Source organism: Girardinichthys multiradiatus, chromosome 7 (assembly GCF_021462225.1).
Source record: "Girardinichthys multiradiatus isolate DD_20200921_A chromosome 7, DD_fGirMul_XY1, whole genome shotgun sequence".
NCBI classification, from domain to species: domain Eukaryota; kingdom Metazoa; phylum Chordata; class Actinopteri; order Cyprinodontiformes; family Goodeidae; genus Girardinichthys; species Girardinichthys multiradiatus.
In genome coordinates, this window is record NC_061800.1 from 46,333,697 (window position 1) to 46,360,555 (window position 26,859).

At 42.8% G+C, this 26,859-nt stretch overlaps 1 protein-coding gene across 3 annotated transcripts in view; it reads left to right on the forward strand.

The window, feature by feature from the left end:
* Positions 1–26,859, forward strand: part of col18a1a (collagen type XVIII alpha 1 chain a) — a 104,917-nt gene that overhangs the window by 40,261 nt on the left and 37,797 nt on the right. The window contains exon 1 of one of the 3 annotated variants that reach the window (XM_047370491.1): positions 10,857–11,315. The exons of 1 other annotated variant lie outside the window; for it this stretch is intronic. In XM_047370491.1, the coding sequence (XP_047226447.1) occupies positions 10,973–11,315 (343 nt within the window). In that variant the 5' untranslated portion in view covers positions 10,857–10,972. Of the gene's footprint in view, positions 1–10,856; positions 11,316–26,859 lie in introns of those variants that run through there. One more of the 3 variants, XM_047370490.1, reaches the window with a different exon arrangement.

Genomic DNA, 26,859 nt, shown 5'->3' on the forward strand with positions numbered 1-26,859 from the left:
CGTTTGCTGATTATTGCTTAAGTTGGTTCCAAGACTAACTTCACTTCACTTCCAGATTCTTCAAGATAATCCTTGGTTCTCAAACATAAACATTGCATGGTAATGTTGCATCACTGTTTTTGGTCATAATTTTCAATCATCTTTAATCAACTTGTTTATATTGTACATAGTCCATTAATCTTCATTATTCTTTAATTCTGCTTGGTAGTTTAGTTTAGATTGTTTTAGCAAAGTAAAGAGTTTGTTGATTGAAATATGTTTGACTTTGAGTTGACTTATTTTTGTTCATAAATTCTTGTATTTTAAGAAATTGTGTGAATTTATTCCATATATGTGCAGAGTTTATGCTGTTCAATAATGTCAGAGCTCGTCTCACACCTTTCTATTTTGTCCTAAAACCATCGCCTTACTGGGCTGGTATTCACAGGACAACCCTTAACAGACCCAAATATTATTTGATAAAATATTAAAATATTAATATTAAATAATATTGTCAGATTCATAATTCCAACATATTCCTGGCTGTGGAAATTGTGTACATCACTGCTCTCTACATGCTGCTGCAAAGGTTCCCTCCTTCTATGTACATAAGTAATTTTTACACATACATCTCTATGTAGGGTGTTACCTTCTTACCAGTGTGATTATTTGTGTATATATCACATCCATTATGACCTGAGGGCTTAAGGGGTTCTTTAATATGTCTGTTCTTGGAGCCAGATGTGAACTTGAAAACAATACTTTACTTAACTATGCTGCCCTGGTTGCATGGAATATAAAAAATGTAATATTGTATGGTATAGTTGTGCTATCTATTGTGTTTTTTACTTAAAACCGTTTTGGTCTTGAATTAGTCACTATAGCTAAATTTAGAGGTGTCGAAATGTAACCCTCAGGATCTGAAATTTGATATCAGAATGGGGGTCAGTGCAGAAGGAAGTTCCCCCTTTCAAGGGGAAAGATGAATAGATGCCATCAGCTTCTGCTGGATTTCGCTGAGGAGGTTTTGTTGGTGTTGCAGTGAGTCGATCATTCAACTACCCATGGATGACTTCAGACCTCAGACTCATTTTTGGGATAGAATTCCAGTCTTTTGTCTGTGTTTTGTGAGGACAGACAGGAGGTGGGACTGGAATTTCATCTCATCTCAACATTTCTTAGATGTTACCAAAAGTGTCACAGGGTAATTTTCAGCTATTGATCACTTTGTGTAGAGTTCTGTAAGTTAAACAAAAATAGAGACTCTAAGCATAAAAATTGTTTTAGTTTAGGTATTTATATGTACTTGTTTCAGACATCTTGTGCTTTTAACTTTTCTACCACTAGGTGGTACAGAAAAGGCTCTATCAGTAATCATTTTAAATCATTGCTCATTCATTCAAATTTTCCTGTTTCAGGAGCCAGACTTTATTCTAATCTGTTAAAGTGGTCTTGATCAATACTGCTTAAGGCTTTCTGAAGGTCTTCAACATTTGTCTGTGGGCTTTATTTGACTGGTTTTATTTTTTTCTTTAACAAAAGGTCTGTGCAGTACATAAATGTGGCAGACTGTTGTTAACTTTGTCCTTTTAGGGCAGGAAAGGGGGCAAGTGTAATGCCTAAAAGAGGATGCACAGTCATAAAGTTGCCGTTTACACTGTAGGAAGACTGTGCTACAATGTCAAAAATAAACCAGAACATGTATTGTTTACACTGGGTCTGGAAAAGGGTCTTCAGGTCATCTTGGTCGATACTGCAGGGCAAGAAATGAAAAGGGTTGTCAGCAGGCAACACTTCGACAGAAGTTGTAAGCTGAGCAAAAGGAAACATCCTCAAAGCCTGTAAACAAATGCTATATTCTAACTGTACATGTAAACTCATCATCTTATGTGTATGACCAACTCTTAGAAAGATAATATTCTAATTAATAATGAACACGTTTTTTATGTTTCACCTGCTCTGGTCTAGAAAGCTTTAGGTTTTAGATTGTCTCATTCTTTTATTCAGCCTTCATCACAGTGCAAACTTTTGAACCCTTCATCCTGTAATTAACATTTCGACAGCACTCTTTGAAACAGGAAGTCTTCCAGCCGTTTCTTCTTCATGTCTCATGGAGACTCTTTATTAGCAGAAGTAGAGATGAAAGAAATAATAAAAACAGCCACACATAATTTCAGACAAATGTTTAAAGCATGTTTCGTGTTTGATGTCTGGAGATTACACATGCTTAAAGATTCAGTCTGAAGCTGTACAAACGCCTTAGGATGTAATTTTTGTTTTTGAGTAGTTAGTTTTTCTTCCCAAACTGCAATTACCGCAGACAAGCAAACATTTGCTAAATACTTTTGACAAGTTGACAATAGCTGTTTGGCCAAATTTCCTTCCTTTCAAATAAGTATGAAAACTTAAGTTCTTTTCCTGTCATCACTGCATTAACAGGTTGGTTTACCGTTATTCTTGGAATAACTATGTTCCTGATTTCCTCTGTTTTGGCTGCATTAAATTGTTTGATAACCGGATTGTAGGGCAAAAAAAAAAAAACACTGAGTGAACAATCTAAATTATTCTGACAAGACTCACCACATTGGATAGAAAGGATGGAACAAAGATGTTCATGTTTTTAAATTGGATGAGGCATTAGGGTGGGAATAAACCAGTTGACACCTGCCAGTAATTATTAATCACTGCTGCTAAGTCACTTCTGTCTTTATTGTTATACATTTAGAATAGAATAGAATAGAATAGAATAGAATAGAATAGAATAGAATAGAAATAACCATTATTGTCCCTCAGTAGGAAAATTCAGGTGTACCGGAAGAAAAGTGACAAGCAAATAGAAGCATGCAGATTCAGACAAAGGTAGACAATATAAAAACAGAAAGCAGAAATAAGAGACTGTACAATGAAGGCAGATTTACAACATAAGAAAAAAAATATCATATAGTTATTCAAAAAAAGGCATACTCAGATTAAAAGAAATGTTGGATAATGTAAAACATGTACAGCATGTGCATTTATATTTGTGGATAAAAACAACAGACTAATTACAAGAAATTGATGTAAACACTGAGTTTGTTGGGAGCCATGATAGTTATAAAGTCTAAGAGCTGCTGGGAGGAAGGACCCAAGATAACACTCCTTTGTGCACCTAAGATGCAGCTGTCTGTCAATGACGGAGCTCTCCAGTTCTGCAACAGCTTTGTGCATGTGGTGGTAGATGTTGTCGTTGTCCCGCAGTGGGGTGGAAGACGCTCTCCAAAAGTGGGAGACATTGCCCCACAGTGTGGTGGGAGACATTGTCCCACAGTGGGGTGGGAGACATTCTCCAACAGTGGGCTGGGAGACATTGTCCTGCAGTGTGGTGGGAGACGTTGTCCCACAGTGGGGTGGGAGACATTCTCCAACATTGGGCTGGGAGACTTTGTCCAACAGTGGGGTGAGAGACATTCTCCAACAGTGGGCTGGGAGATGTTGTCCCGCAGTGGGGTGGGAGACGCTCTCCAAAAGTGGGAGACATTGTCCCACAGTGTGGTGGGAGACGTTGTCCCACAGTGGGCTGGGAGACATTCTCCAACAGTGGGCTGGGAGACGTTGTCCTGCAGTGGGGTGGGAGATGTTCTCCAACAGTGGGGTGGGAGACGTTGTCCCACAGTGTGGTGGGAGACGTTGTCCCACAGTGGGGTGGGAGACATTCTCCAACAGTGGGCTGGGAGACTTTGTCCAACAGTGGGGTGAGAGACATTCTCCAACAGTGGGCTGGGAGACGTTGTCCAACAGTGGGGTGGGAGACATTCTCCAACAGTCGGCTGGGAGACGTTGTCCCGCAGTGGGGTGAGAGATGTTCTCCAAAAGTGGGGTGGGAGACGTTGTCCCACAGTGGGATGGGAGACGTTGTCCCACAGTGGGGTGGGAGACATTGTCCCACAGTGTGGTGGGAGACATTGTCCCACAGTGGGGTGGGAGACATTCTCCAACAGTGGGCTGGGAGACTTTGTCCAACAGTGGGGTGAGAGATATTCTCCAACAGTGGGCTGGGAGACGTTGTCCCACAGTGGGGTGGGAGACGTTGTCCCACAGTGTGGTGGGAGATGTTGTCCCACAGTGGGGTGGGAGACATTGTCCAACAGTGGGGGGGGAGACGTTGTCCCACAGTGGGCTGGGAGACATCCCACAGTGGGCTGGGAGATGTTGTCCAACAGTGGGGTGGGAGATGTTGTCCCACATTGAGGTGGAAGACATTCTCCAACAGTGGGCTGGGAGACGTTGTCCCACAGTGGGGTGGGAGATGTTGTCCCACAGTGTGGTGGGAGATGTTGTCCCACAGTGGGGTGGGAGACATTCTCCAACAGTGGGCTGGGAGACGTTGTCCCACAGTGGGGTGGGAGACGTTGTCCCACAGTGTGGTGGGAGACATTGTCCAACAGTGGGGGGGGGGGATGTTGTCCCACAGTGGGGTGGAAGACGTTGTCCAACAGCGGGATGGGAGAAGTTGTCCCACAGTGGGCTGGGAGAAGTTGTCCAACAGTGGGCTGGAAGATGTTGTCCCACAGTGGGGTGGGAGACGTTGTCCCACAGTGTGGTGGGAGATGTTGTCCAACAGTGGAATGGGAGACGTTGTCCCACGTTGGGCTGGGAGAAATTGTCCAACAGTGGGCTGGGAGACGTTGTCCCACATTGAGGTGGGAGACATTCTCCAACAGTGGGCCGGGAGACATTCTCCAACAGTGGGGTGGGAGACGTTGTCCCACAGTGGGGTGGGAGACATTCTCCAACAGTGGGCTGGGAGACTTTGTCCAACAGTGGGGTGAGAGACATTCTCCAACAGTGGGCTGGGAGACGTTGTACCACAGTGGGGTGGGAGACATTCTCCAACAGTCGTCTGGGAGACGTTGTCCCACAGTGGGGTGGGAGACATTGTCCCACAGTGGGGTGGGAGACATTGTCCCACAGTGTGGTGGGAGACGTTGTCCCACAGTGGGCTGGGAGACTTTGTCCAACAGTGGGGTGAGAGATGTTGTCCCGCAGTGGGGTGGGAGATGTTCTCCAACAGTGGGGTGAGAGACGTTGTCCCACAGTGGGGTGGGAGACATTGTCCCACAGTGTGGTGGGAGACGTTGTCCCACAGTGGGGTGGGAGACATTCTCCAACAGTGGGCTGGGAGATGTTGTCCCGCAGTGGGGTGGAAGACGCTCTCCAAAAGTGGGAGACATTGCCCCACAGTGTGGTGGGAGACATTCTCCAACAGTGGGCTGGGAGACGTTGTCCTGCAGTGGGGTGGGAGATGTTCTCCAACAGTGGGGTGGGAGACGTTGTCCCACAGTGTGGTGGGAGACGTTGTCCCACAGTGGGGTGGGAGACATTCTCCAACAGTGGGCTGGCAGACTTTGTCCAACTGTGGGGTGAGAGACATTCTCCAACAGTGGGCTGGGAGATGTTGTCCCGCAGTGGGGTGGGAGACGCTCTCCAAAAGTGGGAGACATTGTCCCACAGTGGGCTGGGAGACATTCTCCCACAGTGGGCTGGGAGACGTTGTCCTGCAGTGGGGTGGGAGATGTTCTCCAACAGTGGGGTGGGAGACGTTGTCCCACTGTGTGGTGGGAGACGTTGTCCCACAGTGGGGTGGGAGACATTCTCCAACAGTCGGCTGGGAGACGTTGTCCCGCAGTGGGGTGGGAGATGTTCTCCAACAGTGGGGTGGGAGACGTTGTCCCACAGTGGGGTGGGAGACGTTGTCCCACAGTGGGGTGGGAGACATTGTCCCACAGTGTGGTGGGAGACGTTGTCCCACAGTGGGGTGGGAGACTTTGTCCAACAATGGGGTGAGAGACATTCTCCAACAGTGGGCTGGGAGACATTCTCCAACAGTCGGCTGGGAGACGTTGTCCCGCAGTGGGGTGGGAGATGTTCTCCAACAGTGGGGTGAGAGACTTTGTCCAACAGTGGGGTGAGAGACATTCTCCAACAGTGGGCTGGGAAACTTTGTCCAACAGTGTGGTGAGAGACATTCTCCAACAGTGGGCTGGGAGACATTCTCCAACAGTCGGCTGGGAGAAGTTGTCCCGCAGTGGGGTGGGAGATGTTCTCCAACAGTGGGGTGAGAGACGTTGTCCCACAGTGGGGTGGGAGACATTGTCCCACAGTGTGGTGGGAGATGTTCTTCAACAGTGGGGTGGGAGACGTTGTCCCACAGTGTGGTGGGAGACGTTGTCCAACAGTGGGGTGAGAGACATTCTCCAACAGTGGGCTGGGAGATGTTGTCCCGCAGTGGGGTGGGAGACGCTCTCCAAAAGTGGGAGACATTGTCCCACAGTGTGGTGGGAGACGTTGTCCCACAGTGGTGTGGGAGACGTTGTCCCACAGTGGGGTGGGAGACGTTGTCCCACAGTGGGGTGGGAGACATTGTCCAACAGTGGGGGGGGAGACGTTGTCCCACAGTGGGCCTGGAGACATCCCACAGTGGGCTGGGAGATGTTGTCCAACAGTGGGGTGGGAGATGTTGTCCCACATTGGGGTGGGAGACGTCCCACAGTGGGCTGGGAGACGTTGTCCCACATTGAGGTGGGAGACATTTTCCAACAGTGGGCTGGGAGACGTAGTCCCACAGTGGGGTGGGAGACGTTGTCCCACAGTATGGTGGGAGATGTTGTCCCACAGTGGGGTGGGAGACATTCTCCAACAGTGGGCTGGGAGACGTTGTCCCACAGTGGGGTGGGAGACGTCCCACAGTGGGCCGGGAGATGTTGTCCAAATGTGGGGTGGGAGAGGTTGTCCCACAGTGGGCCGGGAGATGTTGTCCAACAGTGGAATGGGAGACGTTGTCCCATGTTGGGCTGGGAGAAATTGTCCAACAGTGGGCTGGGAGACGTTGTCCCACATTGAGGTGGGATACATTCTCCAACAGTGTGGTGGGAGACGTTGTCCCACAGTGGGCTGGGAGACATCCCACAGTGGGCTGGGAGATGTTGTCCAACAGTGGAATGGGAGACGTTGTCCCACATTGAGGTGGGAGACATTCTCCAACAGTGGGGTGGGAGACGTTGTCCAATAAAGATGGTATTTTGCCAGAGTTCTTCTGTCTCCCACCACCTGCACTGGGTCGAGGGGGCATCCTAGGACAGAGCTGGCTTTCCTAATCAGCTTATCTAACCACTTCCTCTCAGCTGTAGATAAACTGCTGCGCCAACAGAAAACCCCATAGAAGATAGCTGATGCCATTAGAGTCAAAAAAGCCACCTTCAGGTCTTCAGCTCCCCTCGTCCCCCCAGCATGGCTCCAGATCAGTTTCTCTTGTTCGTATTTTGGAAACTATGTGCTACTCTTTTACTTAATTCACCACAAATATCAACCTCCCATAGAAGAAATTCTATCCATCCTCTTTTTGCAAAAATGTTATATTTTTCTTTATTTTAAACCCTAAAACTAGAAATAAAATGGTGATTCTTTAAAAGTGGCAACTACTCTCCTTTAGTAGATATTTATCAAAAGTTATCTGTTGTCTTTTTTCAAAAGGTCAAATAACATTTGATTCTCGAAATCAGTTTCTTTAGCTGGACTGAGGCCAATTGATTTCAATTGACTTTCAAGCATTGTTTTCCAATGAGCCAGAGTTTTGTCTGAGTTTTAGCCTAACTTGACTGAAACCTTTTCTTTACCCAAATCAAGACATCTTGATTTTATGTAAGTTAACCAGAAACAGAAAAAAAGAGCTGAAAGCAATTGCCATCCAAAGTTAACAGTGATCTTTAAATGGGCCTTGAAATGTCTTGTAATGCTTTCTTATTCAAATGTATTTTTTGAGAAAGTTATTTTCCCTCATAGAGTTGTCATTGTTTCCTTAGTTGTAATCAAATTGTCCCTTTTTGACAGTTTTAGAATGAGTGATTGGCTGTTTCAGAGCGTTGGATCTTACTTGCCCAGAGGGCCAACCATGAAGTTTTACAAAACCAAGATCATTCTCACATGCAACTATCTGCCACTCAGACAGCTTCAGTTTTTAATCTTTGAGTTAGCCTTTCAGGGACTTTCTTACTTTCTTTAAGGTGCAAAATAAAAAACATTTGGTCCATCACAATTAACCAGTTCCCACCTTCAATTACCTAATTCCCACCTACTTTTATTTAGCCACAAAAGTAACATCCTTGCAGACACCGACTGGGGTCACTTGGCTCATTCCTGACCCCAGGCAATGAAAGAGACCTTAAGTTGTCACAATGACATGAAAACATCTCTGCATAGGAATCCAAAAGCTTCAACAGCTTTAAAGAGTTGACTTCTTTTCTATCAACGACTTATCTTAGAGCATGCGGCATAAACCCTCATTTCTTTGAAAGCCCACTACTCTGAGGAAAAGACAGACTTCTCTTTGCTTTTATCACTGAGCTGCCATTAGTAGCTGTGGAGGGTCTCTGTCAACCAAACCCACAGGCGGTATAAGATACCAGTCTGGGCAAGAAGCTGAAGCCTGGATTACTGTGGAATCACAGGTTACTGAAACAGACTTTTAAAGCCAAATTGAACAATACGTGTGACATGATAGAGGAATAGTTCTTTTGTATACAGTCCTGGTCTTCATTCCTCTAAATTGTCCTTTACGGTAATCCTTTAAATAACTATAGAACAAAAGTTCAAACTTTGTGAATAAATTTCAAAGTTCTTCTTTACATTTAGGCAGCTTGTTTACACATTTCAAGTCCAGTACCAGACCATTTTAAGAGATCACCATTTGACAGATTTCTTCTTTGTTATCTTTGCTTTTCTGTCACTCCTAAATGTTTCAGATCATCAAACAGTTTTTTTTTAAAGTCTGACAAGGACAACCTAAAAAAATTCAAAAAGCTGTTTTCAAAAATGTTGATTTTGTTAGAAAGTAATTGCCCCTTAGATTTCTGGTTCAATTTCAGGTCTGATTACTGCCAAAACTGGGAATCACCATAATAGAACCTGTCTGAAAACATGAAGTAAATTAAATGCTCTCAAAAATCAACACATCATCCAAGATCAGATAAGAAATCAGCCTAGAAAGGGTTACAAAGCCATTTCTTATTTTTTTTCCATGTCCTGTCTGGCAGAAGAGAAGAAGCCCAAAAGATTTACTTTCACAAGTGGAGCATTATGGTTAACGCTATAATGCTCCACCTGATTTTATAAAAAACTTTATTAGAAAAACTTTATTAGAAACTGCTTTGGGATTATGTTATTTGCTATGGACACAGAGACGAAAAGAAAAAGAAAAAAAAAGAAGCAAGAGAGAGAGAGAGAGGTGGGGCAAAAAAGAAGGAGAGAAGAATAGAGGAGAGAAAGAAGGGTGAAGAGAATACAAGATGACACCCTAGAAGACTGCTTCTACACCTGCAGAAACTCATATATAACAACAGCAATGTAACCGAAAGATAGAAGGAAATAGGACCCACATTTGATAGGGGGCCTAAGCTCATCCAGGGGAGGGTGCAGCCCAAGACATAAAATTATTTGCAGCACTAGTGGCCTTTATTTTTCCCAGTATTCAAACCCAGGGTGCCCACTTCGAGGACTATAGCCTCCGTATATGGGTTGCATGCTTAACCCCCTTCACCACTAGTGCTGTGCCCAACAAAGCCATTTCTAAGGCTTCGGGACTGCGGAGAACCACAGTGAGAACCATTATCTAGACATGGAGAAAATACTGAACAGCGGAATACCTTCCTATGAGTGGCCAGCCTACCAAAATTATTTCAAGAGAGCATCAAGGTCATAGAAGAACCCAAAACATTATCTTAAGCAAAACAGATCTCTCTTTCCTCAGTTAAGGTCAGAGTTTATGATTTAGAAATAAGAAAGAGAGACTGGACAAAAATGGTACCATGTGAGAGTATAATGGCCAAAACGTCTGCTAACCACAAAGAACCAGGTCGGGCTCCCCTTTAGCAAAAAACATTTTGCTGATCCACAAGGCTTTTGGGAAAATAATGCTTGGACTGACAAGACAAAAGTGGAACATTTTGGAAGGTGTCAAACTAACAGAGCATTTCAGATAAAGATGATCTTAAACAATTTTTAAAAATCATATTTCAGTTTTTTTCTGTCTTCCTTCTTGTTTATGAAAAATTTGACTTTCACATAATGTTCATCTGCTTGGAAGAGTTTTAATCTGTGGCTCTTTTTTTATTTACCAGAGTCAGGAAAGAAGAAAATCTGTCAAAGTCCAAAAACCTTCTTCAGAAAGCCTGAAAAACTGTTGATCGAGACTGCTTTAAAATATTACAGGAAGACTGGGCTGCTGGGATGGAAATATACAGAAATTAGTGCTGGTTTAAAACATCTTTTTTCTACTGAACATCGAAGCTCTACGTTTCTGCATGAATAATTTCTTTGTACAGATTATACCTTGTTAATATAATACTAAAGATGATTATATCAAGTTTTCTTGTATATTTGAACATTTGAATGCATCGCTGCAGAAACAGTTGGCAAATAATTATTTGCCGCTTTATTCTATTCTATTGGCAGGGCTTGGGCACAGTGTTGTCTGGTTTCAAACTGTCCTCACATTCTATAATGTAATAACTTCTGTTGAAAACCTGATTTAGCATAAGCATATATCCATAGTTTTCTAATTAACATAATTTAACAAAGATGGCCGGTCGGGGGCAACAAATTGCCCATCTCTTTAGCCCGTGAAAGCATCAGTGTTGTAAACTGAAAAGGCAAGCTGCTGTAATTCTGAGGTATGACTGCGGGAGAGATCGCTTTTCACTGCTGCCACAAAAGGAGGAGGAGGGGTTAGCAGCATAAATACTGCTGGGGCAGCCAATACGGAGCACACCTCCTCCCCCTGCTGCTGCTCCACTCTCTTGACTCTTCTGAATGGACGTCCTCCTCTTCACTTTTGCTGTCCGTGCGTTTGCTGGATGGTGTGTGGTTACAGAGCGAAGGGAAGGAGTGTTGAATGGACATGTCATAGTTTGCTCTGGAAACCTGATTAATCTGGTGCACGTGGTTGGACACTGTGACCATAATGAGGACCTGGTTTAAAATTTTGTCTCTTCTGACCCTGTGTGTGGTCTACTCCAAGGCTTGGTTCTGGTCCTGGAGTGGGACTGGTACAACATTGGCTCCGTGGTTAGAACTGGAGGGATCTGGTAGTGTGGCAGATAGTGGAGAGCCACCATCTGAAAGTAGCACCACAGTTGGAACAGAGATTATTGATGAGGGAAATGTGATCCAAAAGGTTGGGCAGACCTGGGATGAGACTACTGAAGGTCCTCAACTGACGACTGTAATTCCTTCAACACAACCAGAGAGGAGACATGGAGCAGAAAAGGCTACTGCAGGAATGTCATCACACAGAAGTAAACCTGGTAATGACACATCTTCTTTAAAGGGTGTGGGTTCTGAAGAATCTGATCATTTAGGGTTAAGTCTTAAATCCAGCTCTGACTCTGATTGGGACTCTGGATCTGGCCTTTTGTCCGGCTCCAAATTTGTTTTTCTAACAAGTTCTCAGCTTGAAAAGGAAGATGTTATAGTAAATAAAAATGGACGTGTTGTTAGTAGAGGCAGTTTGAAATCTAAAAAACTCAATGTTCATGAGGAAGGTTTAACAATTTATCAAAGAAACCAGAAATTAGAGCCTCTCAATCAGAGTCTTTCTTCTCTTCTTGAAACAGCCCAAAACAAAGAAAGCAGAATCACTGGTGTTAGTGGGAATAACTTGTTCATGTCTTCTTATGAAAATCAAGATTTACTAACTAGTGTATTAATTGGCAACTTTTTACAGACTACTGTTGAGGAAGTAAAAGCCATTCAGTTACCAACTGCTGCTAATGAATCAGTCACTTCAGTTCAGTTTCTACAGACAAGTCAACACCAATTTCCTAACCAGACTTTTTCTCCAACACAAAAAGCTCAAACCCCACAACCAGAGATAGACAACAACAAATCAGACCCTGATGTACCTACAACAGCCACTCAACCTGTAATATCCAGGCAAGACTTAGTTTTAGCTCAAACTCTACATGTTTTAGGTGCTACTCAGCCATCAGTAAGGGAACAACAACTTAGCCAGACAGCCGTAGGTGTTGAGGCACCAGCTGAAACCCACACAGAAGTAGCTAAATTAGCGCTTCCCATTGATTCTTTGCATTGCTTGAAGCTAGATTCTGCTCTGCCTTTCTGCTCCTCAATGCTGGGGGAAAATTTTGCTTTACCCAATTACTTCAACCACAGCAGTGTGGAGGAAGTCCGAGCACTCCTGAATGAGTGGGAATGGCTGCTGCGGTCACGTTGCCACCATGGTGTGGAGTGGTTTCTCTGCCTTCTCTTGGTACCAAAGTGTGGCCCTGTGGTTGTGCCACCCATGTTGCCTTGCCGACGGTTCTGCGAAGTGTTACGGGACAGTTGCTGGGCGCTCCTGAATGAGGGTCACCTCCCTGTGGAGTGCCACACTCTGCCAGATGAGGATGATGGGTATCAGTGCTTGTCAGTTTGTAACCAGAAAGGTAACCGCTGGCTCAAAATGAATCTCATATTTGGGTTCATTTTGAACCGGTTTAAAAATCCTCTTCTAACCAGATTCTTATCCCAACCCAGCTTAACTGACGCTTGTCAACACTGAGTGCAATACATTAACAGTGTTTAGGCTTTTAATCACATTTAATTAATTTGACTTATTAACCCTTGGGATATTCTGGCTGCAGCCTACCAAGCTTGGATCCTGACTGATTTTGTTGTGTTTTTCTTTTTGATTTGCTTGTGAGGTTTTCAGCATGCAACATCAATCAGGTCTGTCTCAACTTTAACACATCCTCTTTGCAGGTTATATTTCAAGGAAGCATGCATCATCTTTGGTATTAGTTTTAGTGGTTGAACAACACAGCATCACTAAATAGTCATTTTACATAAGCAACAACAAAGACAATTATTGTATTCATCTATGGATTGCTAATTAAAACTGTTGGTAGCTGTTGCACAGTTTTAAAGTGGAGAAATAGAAATAACGCCTAAAAAGGTATATATTGCTTTTATTTTGAAAATCCAGTTTTTATTTTGTGGACAACTGCTGTTGTTTTCTCTGTTTAGCTACATTAGCATCCTTTTAGTTTGAGACATGGTGTCTGACACAGACATTGATAAAGATGCTGAGCTTTTAATGATACAAAGGACTTCTAAACAAGGCCTCCACAATAAATTGTCATCACAATATCAGAATGAACATTAATATTGATGTTGGAATACTACATCTGTTGGTTTTTATTTAAAATTTTCATAAATGCAAACTTTTATTGCCATTAAGACATTCAGCCTGTTGGATGGGGTCTAATTGGAGTAGATGCCCACTTCTGATATAGATGATAGAGTCCAATGCTGAAGGTCCAATGCTGAGGGAGTTGGGAACAATAATATCATAATCTAGTTTCCTAATGCCATGCAGCCCTACTCTTCAGGATTTATCCACTGTAGTCAAAGTTTGTGCTTGTGGTGAACAAACTGTTGTTCTAAGAGATTACAGCTTGAATCCACTTTACCAGACTACATACTGAGAAGTACAATTTATTAATTATCATTTAGAAAAATGATAATTATAAACTGTAAGATATTTGGTGTGATTAATGTGAGAGGACTCATTTTTTTTAATAGTTTTTTATTAAACCTTTTTATGTGGGAAAGTGAGTTCTTGCTCTGCCTTCATTATGCCTATCTGGCTTAACTCCTGCCCACAGTGTCAGTCCATATCACTGGGACCTGCAGACAGTCTTTTTACAGCAGCGTTATCTTTTAGACACTGTGCTTCACTGACAGACATGAGTGGTGCATCATGTTTTTGGCTCCATGACCAAGAGAAGTATCTGGTTCAAGATATATATATATGAACTGGTGTGAAATAATTTAAAGTTATAGAAGGATTAAAGCAGGGATAAGTCACAAAGCTATTCGAAGACATTCTGGTTGCAAACACATCAGCAGCCATTAGCCTATTAATGATGCTTTCCTGTATAAAAAGACGCTTTAGAGGATAACGTTGTACGTTATTCAGAAGCCGTTTCAGCACCGACTCATAGTGCCTGCTGGTAAAACTGGTCTCAAGATCTAAGTGTGCTGCTTTTGGCCACTTTGGATCAAACAAAGTGTTTACAGCTGGAATCATTTTGCAACGTTCATGACTCAGTAGTTCTGATGCAAAATACGAATTACCATCCAACATGGGTCAATATGAAACAAATAAATCTAGAAAACAGTCATGACAGAAAAAATTACACCTTCTTTTAATTCTTAAATTTTAGATAATAGGAAATAATAAAACTGATCCAGTGTTTACCTGGATTTTAAAATTATTTAAACCTGAAATAAAAAAGAAACACAACAGATACTTTTCTGCCAATTATTAAACAAAATGCAGCTTGTTGAACATTCTTCAGCAGAAATAACTCCCAGCAAATTTTCTCTGCGTGACTTCATTTGTATTTCACATCATTGTAGTGGTATTATTGCCTATAATTCCTTCCAGCATTGTTTCAGTTTGTTGAGGTTTGCAGACATTTGTTTCTGCACAGCTTTCTGAAGGTTCTACCACAGCAATCAAGTTGAGGTTTGGGCTTTTACTAGGCCTTTGCAACCTTTTTTTTTACCTTCTGTTGAAGATTAGCTGCTGTGTTTGGGACCATTGTCATGTCGATGACCCTGTTAGGATCAAGCTTCAGTTCTCAGAGAGATAGCCTCTCATTTGACTTTGATATACAGATGAGTTCACTCAATGATTGCAGGGTGCCCAAGTCCTGTAGCTGCAAAACAAGCCCAAACCATCATCCCTCCACCACTGTGCTTGACAGCTGTTTGTGCTGATATGCAGTTTTTACTCCAAACATGGTTTTGTTCAATATGGCTAAATGTCTCTACTTTGGCCTCATCTGTCCAAAGGACATTGTTCCAGAAGTGTTGAGCTTTATTTAAATGCAGATTTGCAAATTTAAGTTGCGCTTCCATATGTTTTTAAGAGAGAAGAGGCTTTTGACTTTAGTGCATTTGACCAGCAGCACCAGGCTTTCACTTTCCCTCTTATTACACCCTCTATTACAATAATGAAGGTGTACTTTGCAGTGCAGTGTAATTTGCCAAAAAGAGCTTTTCCACTTTTGTATGTTTAATAAATACTGACAGTTTAGAGTTTAACTTGAGCTTAAATTGAAGCAACTAATGACCCTATGTAAAAGTTTAGACCTGTGTAAAAGAGGCTGTATCTGATTGCATTTCTTGTTTTTGAGTTATTAAATTATACACTGCCTGGCCAAAGAAAAAAGTCGCTACCTGGATTTAACTAAGAAAATAGTTGGATAATTACTGCATGGGTGATTGTTTTTCAGCTGGCAACAAGTTATTTAACCCCAACTGATGCAATGAGTTGCTTCTCATTTCTTAAACAACCATGTCTAAAGACACATCCCACGGTCGTGGAAATGATGTCAGTCTGTTTCAGAAGGGTCAAATCATTGGCATGCATCAAGCAGAGAAAACAAGGATATTGCAGAAACTACCAAAATTGGGTTAAGAACTGTCCAACACATTATTAAAAACTGGAAGGATAGTGGGGACCCATCGTCTTCGAGGAAGAAATGTGGCCAGAAAAAAATCCTGAATGATTGTGATCGGTAATCACTTAAACGTTTGGTGAAATCAAATCGAAGACAAACAACAGTAGAACTCCGGGCTGTTTAGTAGTGAAAGTAAGAGCATTTCCATACGCACAATGCGAAGGGAACTCAAGGGATTGGGACTGAACAGTTGTGAAGCCTAAAGAAAACCACTAATCAGTGAGGCTAACTTGAAAAAAAGGCTTCAGTTTGCTAGGGAGCATAAAGATTGGACTCTGGAGCAATGGAAGAAGGTCATATGGTCTGATAAGTCCAGATTTACCCTGTTCCAGAGTGATGGACCCATCATGCATGGTGCCTACTGTACCAGCCTGTGGGGCAGTGCTATGATCTGGGGTTGCTGCAGGTGGTCAGGTCTGGGTTCAACAACAGTATGTGTTCAAAGAATGAGGTCAGCTGACTACCTGAATATACTGAATGACCAGGTTATTCCATCAATGGACTTTTTTCTTTCCTGATGGCACGGGCATATTCCAAGATGACAATGCCAGGATTCATCGGGCTTGCATTGTGAAAGAGTGGTTCAGGGAGCATGAGACATAATTCTCACACATGGATTGGGCACCACAGACCTTAACCTCATTGAGAATCTTTGGGATGTGCTGGAGAAGGCTTTGCGCAGCGGTCAGACTCTGCCATCATCAATGCAAGATCTTGGTGGAAATTAATGCAACACTGGGTGAAAATAAATCTTGTGACACTGCAGAAGCTTACCGAAACAATGCCACAGCGAATGTGTGCCGTAATCAAAGCTAAAGGCGGTCCAACGAAATATTAGTGTGTAACCTTTGTCGACTTTTTTTTTGGCCAGGCAGTGTAACTTCTCTATTTGACATCTAAATCCTTCAGTTGACCTACTATACTGCTCTCCTTAGGAGCTATGTGTGATCTTTGTTAACTATGAGCATCTTATCTGTGGCTCTGATTTCAATAAACGTTGAAGATACTTGTTATAAAACTATGTTAATAATTGCCTTTAAACTAAAAGAAACCCTTCATTCTCATGATTATTAGTCTCATGATTTCTTCATGGTGTCCACCCACTCTGATATCCTCTGACCTTCAATCTTAATCCTGATTATGACAAGCCTCAGACATGTTTCATTACCTACAGCTCTCTTGGCTGGATCACTTAATTGTAACGTTTCCCTGTCAGGGGTCAGGATTGTTAGGGCTCAATAACTCCTTTAATTACCTTTTTCCATGGTTACCGGACTCCTTCTTGAAAGATGAGCAGTCATTCACATCAGGGAATAAAGGTCAACTGCAATTTACTTCAGAGGGTTCGAGACTTTATCCTGCAGAGGAAACCGTCAGTCTCATGCTTAATTGACATATTCAGGTTGTGTCCATGGCCATGTGGTTTCTGGTGTCTTGTGTCTGTTTCTAGTGATCTGACTGATTAGTTGCATCATGGTTCCTCTGAGCAGAGAATCATTTTGAGAGGTGGTCTGGTGCTTGGCGGTGGTTCTTGGCAGGGATTCAGTCTGACTTGGCCGAACCTATTGAGCTTCCATTACGACTGCAGTACTGTCCAGCGACTTTACTGCTCCACACCTTTTCACCCCTCAGGTTTTTGTTGTACAAGCAGAAACCAAAAAGTAATGAAGCTGAGTTGTTAAAGCTCTGGGATGTTCTGAGTTGGATGATGGCCTGAAGTTCTTAAGGGCTGTTGAGGGTGGTGGTGTTCTCTGCGTTGTTGGAATGTGTATTAGTCTTGTTTAGAAGCAATTTTGCTGTGCCTCTACAAGCTTCTGATTCTTTTTAAGGTGGAAAACTACATAAATTTAAAGCAAATATGTAACTGCAATGCTTTTTAGAGCTAGATCCTCCTTCCTAGGTGACCTTTCAATCAAGAGTCCTTTTTTAACCTGATACTTGTTAGTACTGTAACAATGTCTACCTGGACTAATGTTTTAAGCAGTGCTTCCTTGAAAAAGCAGAAATTAGTATGAAAAAAAGTTTAAATTTGAGTCCAGACAAAGTCAGAAAAGCTCACTCGAGTGAGAATCAATCAAATTGCTACTGCCACATTCCCAGCTATCCTACCTCAATGCTACTGTCACTGGTAGTACACACAAACCTGCACTAAGGTCGAAGATCTTATACACTGCTCAAAAAAATAAAGGGAACACTCAAATAACACATCCTAGATCTGAATGAATGAAATATTCTCATTGAATATTTTGTTCTGTACAAAGTTGAATGTGCTGACAACAGAATCACACAAAAATCAACAATGGAAATCAAATTTAATAACCAATGGAGGCCTGGATTTGGAGTCACACACAAAATTAAAGTGGAAAAACAGGCTACAGGCTGATCCAACTTTGATGTAATGTCCTTAAAACAAGTCAAAATGAGGCTAAATATTGTGTGTGGCCTCCACGTGTCTGTATGACCTCCCTACAACTCCTGGGCATGCTCCTGATGAGACGGTGGATGGTCTCCTGAGGGATCTCCTCCCACACCTGGACTAAAGCATCTGCCAACTCCTGGACAGTCTGTGGTGCAACGTGACGTTGGTGGATGGAGCGAGACATGATGTCCCAGATGTGCTCAATCGGATGACACACTCCAGCCACATGAGGTCTAGCATTGTCCTGCATTAGGAGGAACCCAGGGCCATCAGCATCAGCATATGGTCTCACAAGGGGTCTGAGGATCTCATCTCGGTATCTAATGGCAGTCAGGCTACCTCTGGCAAGCACATGGAAGACCGTGTGGCCCTCCAAAGAAATGCCACCCCACACCATTACTGACCCACTGCCAAACCGGTCATGCTGAATGATGTTGCAGGCAGCAGATCGCTCTCCACAGTGTCTCCAGGCTCTGTCACGTCTGTCACGTGCTCAGTGTGAACCTGCTTTCATTTGTGAAGAGCACAGGGCACCAGTGGCGAATTTGCCAATCCTGGTGTTCTCTGGCAAATGCCAAGTGTTCTGCACGGTGTTGGGCTGTGAGCACAACCCCCATTTGTGGACGTCGGGCCCTCATACCATCCTCATGGAGTCGGTTTCTAACCGTTTGTGCAGACACATGCACATTTGTGGCCTGCTGGAGGTCATTTTGCAGGGCTCTGGCAGTGCTTCTCATGTTCCTCCTTGCACAAAGGTGGAGGTAGCGGTCCTGCTGCTGGGCTTTTGCCCTCCTTCGGCCTCCTCCACGTCTCTTGGTGTACTGGCCTGTCTCCTGGTAGCGCCTCCAGGCTCTGGACACTACGCTGACAGACACAGCAAACCTTCTTGTCACAACTCGCATTGATGTGCCATCCTGGATGAGCTGCACTACCTGAGCCACTTGTGTGGGTTGTAGAGTCCGTCTCATGCTACCACAAGTGTGAAAGCACCACCAACATTCAAAAGTGACCAAAACATCTGCCAGAAAGCATAGGTACTGTGGTCCCCACCTGCAGAACCACTCCTTATTGAGTGTGTCTTGCTAATCTCCAAAGATTTCCCCCTGTTGTCTATTCCATTTGCACAACAGCTGTGAAATTGATTGTCAATCAGTGTTGCTTCATAAGTGGACAGTTTGATTTCACAGAAGTTTGATTTACTTGGAGTTATATTGTGTTGTTTAAGTGTTCCCTTTATTTTTTTGAGCAGTGTATTTTATTCCACAGAATTTCCCAAATAAATGGGAGGTTTCTTCTCCCAACCATTAGTTTACACCTTGTTGTGAAAGGAAAAACATCTTCAGTATTTTCATCAGGTTATGTGGACGTATCTCAGTGAGTGCAATCAGGGGGAATCATGCACACAAAATTTGAAATCTGTTTTTTTCTCTAATTACTATGAGCCAGTAACACTGAGCTCTTAAGACCCAATGTAACTGGCTCATAGTCATGCTGCAAAATTATTATTATTAGTATTTATTATTGTAAATACATTTTATATGTGAACTGCAGCCTGAAGATCTTATAATACACTTCAGTCAATTAGCCTATGCACAATTTGGAGGTGTGTGTGCCGTTCTTCTCTCCAACTGGTAGCCCTTTTACACCCAAAGTCCTGTTCAACAACCAATGTGCAGGGGGGCCTGTTTGGGCGGTATTTATTGACCACTGCAATCTGGACATGAGACTAGCATGACATCAGGGCTGCTTGGTGTCTGCTCTGATGATGAAGCTATGCAGGAGCAAGGAGGCCATACCTCATGCATAACCAACCACTGCTGCTACCAGGCTCACTGGCACAATCCCACCATGGAAGTTTTGGGTATGCTTAAAACCGTCTATTAACTCTCATGCTCCAATTCAGTTCAATTCAATTCAGTTTTATTTGTATAGCACCAATTAACAACACATGTTGTCTCAAGGAACTTCACAAAAGTCAGGTTCATACATTCCAATTAATCCTAACCATTGAACAGTGCAGTCAGAGTTAGTTATTTATTCCAACTCCAATGCATTTCATAGGGAGAACGCTACAGTCTTAGTGGACCCCAGAAAACTTCTCCAAGACTCAGCAGAAACCATCAACCTTCTGTCTGAATTTTAATGTTTTGGTGTGTTTCGTATCTGGTGTGGAGTAGGGGCCTTTTTGTGATATGGCACAGGGGCCATATAACTGGGGCCATTTCATTGGTTTTGGGGCTCCAAACAGCTTGAATTTAGAACTGTGGCTATTAAGGCGGTTTTAGATTGGACACAAAACAAAGCATTGAAACAGCTATTTGAAGAATTCTTACAAACAGACAAGGTATCAAAGATGAAAATTAGTGCTTTCAAGAATCTGCATGATATGGGTTAAATGGTACAAGTATTTGTTCTGAAAATATCCGGTACGGGCCTATTGGTTCGGTAAGGGCATGTACCAAACAAATACAGCTTTGTTTTTTACCTGAACACATTCAAAAAGTTTATGTGCAGAAGTATGGATGCAATATGCTTTTCTGTAGTTAAACTTTAAAAATGAAACCAGAACAAAAAGAGAGGGCTTCCAGGTGTCATTGAACTCTGCTATTTGGGAACATTAAAATTCTTCAGCAGCTACAGTGGAGAAGGTGGACTGAATCAAATTTTATGTCAGCGTACACATCTTTCAACAGTAATAAGGTTTGTAACTTGCTCTACACTTAACTGAATTACTCACTTTAAACAACATTAAGCTTAATGTAAACATCACAGATACTGGAGAAAACGTAGCTAAAGTTCAAATCCAGCTGCCTGCAGCATTCAACCAGTCCAAATTGCTGTACAGCATATGAGATCTGACATCATCACATCCCAAAGCGTCTGCTAGATTGAGATCTGGTGACTATGGAGGTCTTTGGAGTGCAGTGTACTCATTGTCATGTTCAGTAAAACTGATTGAATTATTTTGTACTTTATGACATGGAGCATTATTCCGCTGGAAGCGGCCATCAGGAGACACACTGTGGTCATAAACAGATGAACATGATCAGCAGCAATGCCTAGCTAGGCTGTGGTGTGTAAGCTTCTCACAGAGTAAAAACATAGATCTCTGCTTCTGACAGGAGGCCTGGAGAGATGTTTGAAATGCTGATAAATTATATCAAACCAGATTTCCCAAAGCTGCGTGCATGGTGTCCCAATGTATGGACACTTCACCACAACTATCACAAACTGCAGCACCCCATCCTGGAATGCTGGGAGGAGACAAAGAACTGCTTTCCTGGTTGGTAGGCGGCCGGCTTGACAAGACAAACTGTCACCATAAACTCAGCAGCTCCTTTCATCGACAGCTCTTTTATTTTTGGTGCTCAGCTGACCTTGAAGCAGTCATTGTTTAACAAAGGCCATTATGGGAACCTGAATTCAGATTGTACTTAAAATGGTAATGATGAAAGCTTTGTGTCGCTAACATTTTTGACTAACATCAGATCTCTGAGAGGGACTATGCTCATTGGACCAGATTTAGTAACAAATTCTTGTGCAAACACCCAAAATGGGTCAATTGTTATGACCTCTATTAGATTTCACCTTTAAAATGTTCTAATTACAGTCCCCAACTGGCATCTGGCAAATTACAGATTTTGTAGTTCATAGAAACATTTCGTCTTTTTGCAAATCTGCATGCAACGGAGAGCACATCTGTTCTGTGCAAGTGATCCTTTCTGTAATGACAGGTTTAGAAAGTTTCCAACAAGATACACATGCACATATGAACTTCTGGCAAAAGTATTAAAGTTAATTACATGTGTGAACTTTAGAAGAAAGGGTTGGGAGAGATGAAGTCTAGCTGAAAACTTATTACAATCAGAGAGAAATCCTCTCCATCACTCATGTCACAAACGTTTCAAAGCATGAGAAGTTTTGGATGTTCTCTGCTTTTTCACTGCTAAGCTTCTACACCAAAAGTAACATGAATTTGAAATACTGCATTTCAGAGCTAAACTACTATACGCTTTTGCAGTTTTCCTACCCCACTTTAGTTATGAATGAGCTCATAGGATGCCAAGTTTAAACATGTGAGCACAAGCCCCTCGCTGGGACCTTGGAGGTCTCCCATTCTGAGTTTATCTAAGTAAACATCTGCTCTGCTCAGTGCAAATGACTGTTTATTGTAAACTGCCATTCATACAGCAGTCGAGGTGCACCTGAAAGCTTCTGAACCTGTGCCTCATTCATATACTTCAAGGTTTTTTTTAAAGGTGATTGTCAGGGTGATATACTGATAATTAGTGATACACCACTCTATCAGCAAGAGAAATCAGCCACCGGGTGAGCTCCTGAAAAACAATCAGTTTTTCTTTTTTTTGTGTATTAAATGCATAAATACTAAAAACCCTTTTTTCCATCTGTAAACACATCAACCAACAGCGTGCTCATCAGTGCCCTCTGATTTGGGTTTAATAAAAATCAGATAAAGGTTTATTGGTAGAGGCTTTGATGTATACACTCACTGGCCACTTTATTAAGTACACCTATCCAACTGCTGGTTAATGCATATTTCTAATCAGCCAATGGCAGCAACTCAATGCATTTAGGCATGTAGACATGGTCAAGACGATATGCTGCAGGTCAAACCGAGCATCAGAATGGGGAAGAAAGGTGATTTAAGTGACTTTGAACGTGGCATGGTTGTTGGTGCCAGACGGGCTGGTCTGAGTATTTCAGAAACTGCTGATCTACTGGGATTTTCACGCACCACCATCTCTAGGGTTTACAGAGAATGGTCAGAAAAAGAGAAAATATCCAGTCAGCGGCAGTTCTGTGGGCGCAAATGCCTTGTTGATGTCAGAGGTCAGAGGAGAATGGCCAGACTGGTTTGAGCTGATAGAAAGGCAACAGTAACTCAAATAAGCACTCGTTACAACCAAGGCATGCAGAAGAGCATCTCTGAACGCACAACACGTCGAACCTTGAGGTGGATGGGCTACAGCAGCAGAAGACCACACCAGGTGCCACTCCTGTCAGCTAAGAACAGAAAACTGAGGCTACAATTTGCCCAGGCTCACCAAAATTGGACAATAGAAGACTGGAAAAACGTTGCCTGGTCTGATGAGTCTAGATTTCTGCTGCGACATTCGATGGTAGGGTCAGAATTTGACGTCAACAACATGAAAGCATAGATCCATCCTGCCTTGTATCAACGGTTCAGGCTGGTGGTGGTGGTGTATTGGTGTGTGGGATATTTTCTTGGCACACGTGGGGCCCCTTAGTACCAATCGAGCATCGTGTCAACGCCACAGCCTACCTATTGTTGCTGACCAAGTCCATCCCTTTATGACCACAGTGTACCCATCTTCTGATGGTTACTTCCAGCAGGATAACGCACCATGTCATAAAGCACGAATCATCTCTGGTTTCTTGAACATGACAATGAGTTCACTGGACTCAAATGGCCTCCACAGTCACCAGATCTCAGTCCAATAGAGCACATTTGGCCGACAAATCTGCAGCATCTGTGTGATGCTATCATGTCAATATGGACCAAACTATGAGGAATGTTTCCAGTACCTTGTTGAATCTATGCCACGAAGGATTAAGGCAGTTCTGAAGGCAAAAGGGGGTCCAATCCGGTACTAGCAAGTTGTACCTCATAAAGTAGCCAGTGAGTGTAAATGGGAATAATCTTGTAATTCATTCATTGGATTTAAAACCAATCCCTCTGCCGGGCTAATCTGCAGCACATTTTACCTGCATGGTTGATGTTTCTTAGATTTACCTGTTTAAAAAAATGAGCTCAAATGTATTACAGATATCAGTGATTTCAGCCAGTACAAGCCGGATCAGTGCCACTGTGCTACTGAAAGAAACACAAATTTGAGACATAATCAGAAAACCTGATCTAACTCAATTTAGTAAAAAATATCTGCCTCAACTTTTGAGAATAAATTTAATAATTTAAATAATAATAAATAATAAAAATATGAAGTCAAATTCAAAGTCAATGATTATTAAAACCACTAAACACAGAGTAAACTGTCAAAAATGCAGATATTTTTTGCACATATAGAGATTGGTGGAATTATTATTATGCCTCGTTGCTGTCTGATCTTTGTAAGGTAACACAGTGAGTCTTACAAACTGAGATTTACCGAGTTATTGTATTTAGTGCAAAGCACTGGTGAAAACTCATAAATCTTAATTAAATGACTTTTAATCATCTGAACTTTATGTTGGAAAGCAGCTTAACCTTAACTTTTTAAAACCACTGTATCAATAATACCAGAAACCATCAGATTGTTGCTCCTGATGAAGGCTTTGATCCTGTATATGTTATTAAAATTTCATTATATTATATTATATTATATTCAGTGGCGGCTGGTGGTGATATTTGTAGGCTAGATATATATACAGGGGTTGGACAATGAAACTGAAACGCCTGTCATTTTAGTGTGGGAGGTTTCATGGCTAAATTGGACCAGCCTGGTAGCCAGTCTTCAATGATTGCACATTGCACCAGTAAGAGCAGAGTGTGAAGGTTCAATTAGCAGGGTAAGAGCACAGTTTTGCTCAAAATATTGAAATGCACACAACATTATGGGTGACATACCAGAGTTCAAAAGAGGACAAATTGTTGGTGCACGTCTTGCTGGCGCATCTGTGACCAAGACAGCAAGTCTTTGTGATGTATCAAGAGCCACGGTATCCAGGGTAATGTCAGCATACCACCAAGAAGGACGAACCACATCCAACAGGATTAACTGTGGACGCAAGAGGAAGCTGTCTGAAATGGATGTTCGGAGGCTAACCCGGATTGTATCCAAAAAACATAAAACCACGGCTGCCCAAATCACGGCAGAATTAAATGTGCACCTCAACTCTCCTGTTTCCACCAGAACTGTCCGTCGGGAGCTCCACAGGGTCAATATACACGGCCGGGCTGCTATAGCCAAACCTTTGGTCACTCATGCCAATGCCAAACGTCGGTTTCAATGGTGCAAGGAGCACAAATCTTGAGCTGTGGACAATGTGAAACATGTATTGTTCTCTGATGAGTCCACCTTTACTGTTTTCCCCACATCCAGGAGAGTTACGGTGTGGAGAAGCCCCAAAGAAGCGTATCACCCAGACTGTTGATTGCCCAGAGTGAAGCATGAGGGTGGATCAATGATGGTTTGGGCTGCCATATCATGGCATTCCCTTGGCCCAATAATTGTGCTAGATGGGCGCGTCCCTGCCAAGGACTACCGAACCATTCTTGAGGACCATGTGCATCCAATGGTTCAAACATTGTATCCTGAAGGCGGTGCCGTGTATCAGGATGACAATGCACCAATACACACAGCAAGACTGATGAAAGATTGGTTTGATGAACATGAAAGTTAAGTTGAACATCTCCCATGGCCTGCACAGTCACCAGATCTAAATATTATTGAGCCACTTTGGGGTGTTTTGGAGGAGCGAGTCAGGAAATGTTTTCCTCCACTAGTATCACGTAGTGACCTGGCCACTATCCTGCAAGAAGAATGGCTTAAAATCCCTCTGACCACTGTGCAGGACTTGTATATGTCATTCCCAAGACGAATTGACGCTGTATTGGCTGCAAAAGGAGGCCCTACACCATACTAATAAATATTGTGGTCTAAAATCAGGTGTTTCAGTTTCATTGTCCAAACCCTGTATATATATATAGATATATATACAGTACACACCAAATGTTTGGACACACCTTCTCATTCAAAGAGTTTTCTTTATTTTCATGACTATGGATATTGTAGATTCACACTGTCCCTGCTGAAGAGAAGCAGCCCCAGAGCCTGATGCTGCCACCACCATATTTGACAGTGGGGTTGGTGTGTTCAGAATGATATGCAGTGTTTGTTCTCCACACATAGTGTTTCACATTTTGGCCAAAAAGTTCAATTTTGGTCTCGTCTGACCAAATCACCTTCTTCCACATGTTTGCTGTGTCCCCAACATGGTTTTTGTCAATCTGCAAAAAGCCCAGGAATCTCTCCACTGCTGTGCATTCAGTGATGTACCTGAGCACAATCGCACACTGGCTCACACAAGCCACATCTTTGGTTTCATCTGCTTGCATCCCAACAAATGGTGCTTCTGATATTTCATCCCTAATTTTTTGTTGATAAACCCAGTCAGTCAGTCATTTTCTACCGCTTATTCCATAGTGGGTCACAGGGGAGCTGGTGCCTATCTCCAGCAGTCTATGGGCAAGAGGCAGGGTACACCCTGGACAGGTCGCCAGTCCATCGCAGGGCAACACACAAACAACCATGCACACACTCATTCATACACCTAAGGGCAATTTAGAGAGACCAATTAACCTAACAGGCATGTCTTTGGACTGTGGGAGGAAGCCGGAGTACCCGGTGAGAACCCACGCATGCATGGGGAGAACATGCAAACTCCATGCAGAAAGACCCCTGGCCGGGAATCGAACCCAGGACCTTCTTGCTGCAAGGCAACAGTGCTACCAACTGCGCCACTGTGATAAACCCATTAAATGCAATCAAGCAGCTCATTTTGGCTGGTTTTAGAGGTGTATTTGGCCACCTGTGTATTTGGCAGGTGTTCTGCCAACTGATTGTCTAAAAAAGAAAACTGGTTAACCAGATAACACCCTGATTCAGGGATTAGGAAGATTCATCGGTCCTACGTAATGGTAGCTCGTGTGACTTGCAAAATGTAATGCAATCCAAAATCTGGGTAAACACGTCTCTGTACAGCGACGCGGTGGTCCTCATCCAGCTGACCGGCGATGTTAACCCTGCCCAACATGGACAATTTTACACTGTTACCAATGTGACTTGTGCTGGATTTGTGTTTTTTGTATTTCATATGAGAAATGTTTAAGATCAACAATTCCTTGTTGGGTCCAAG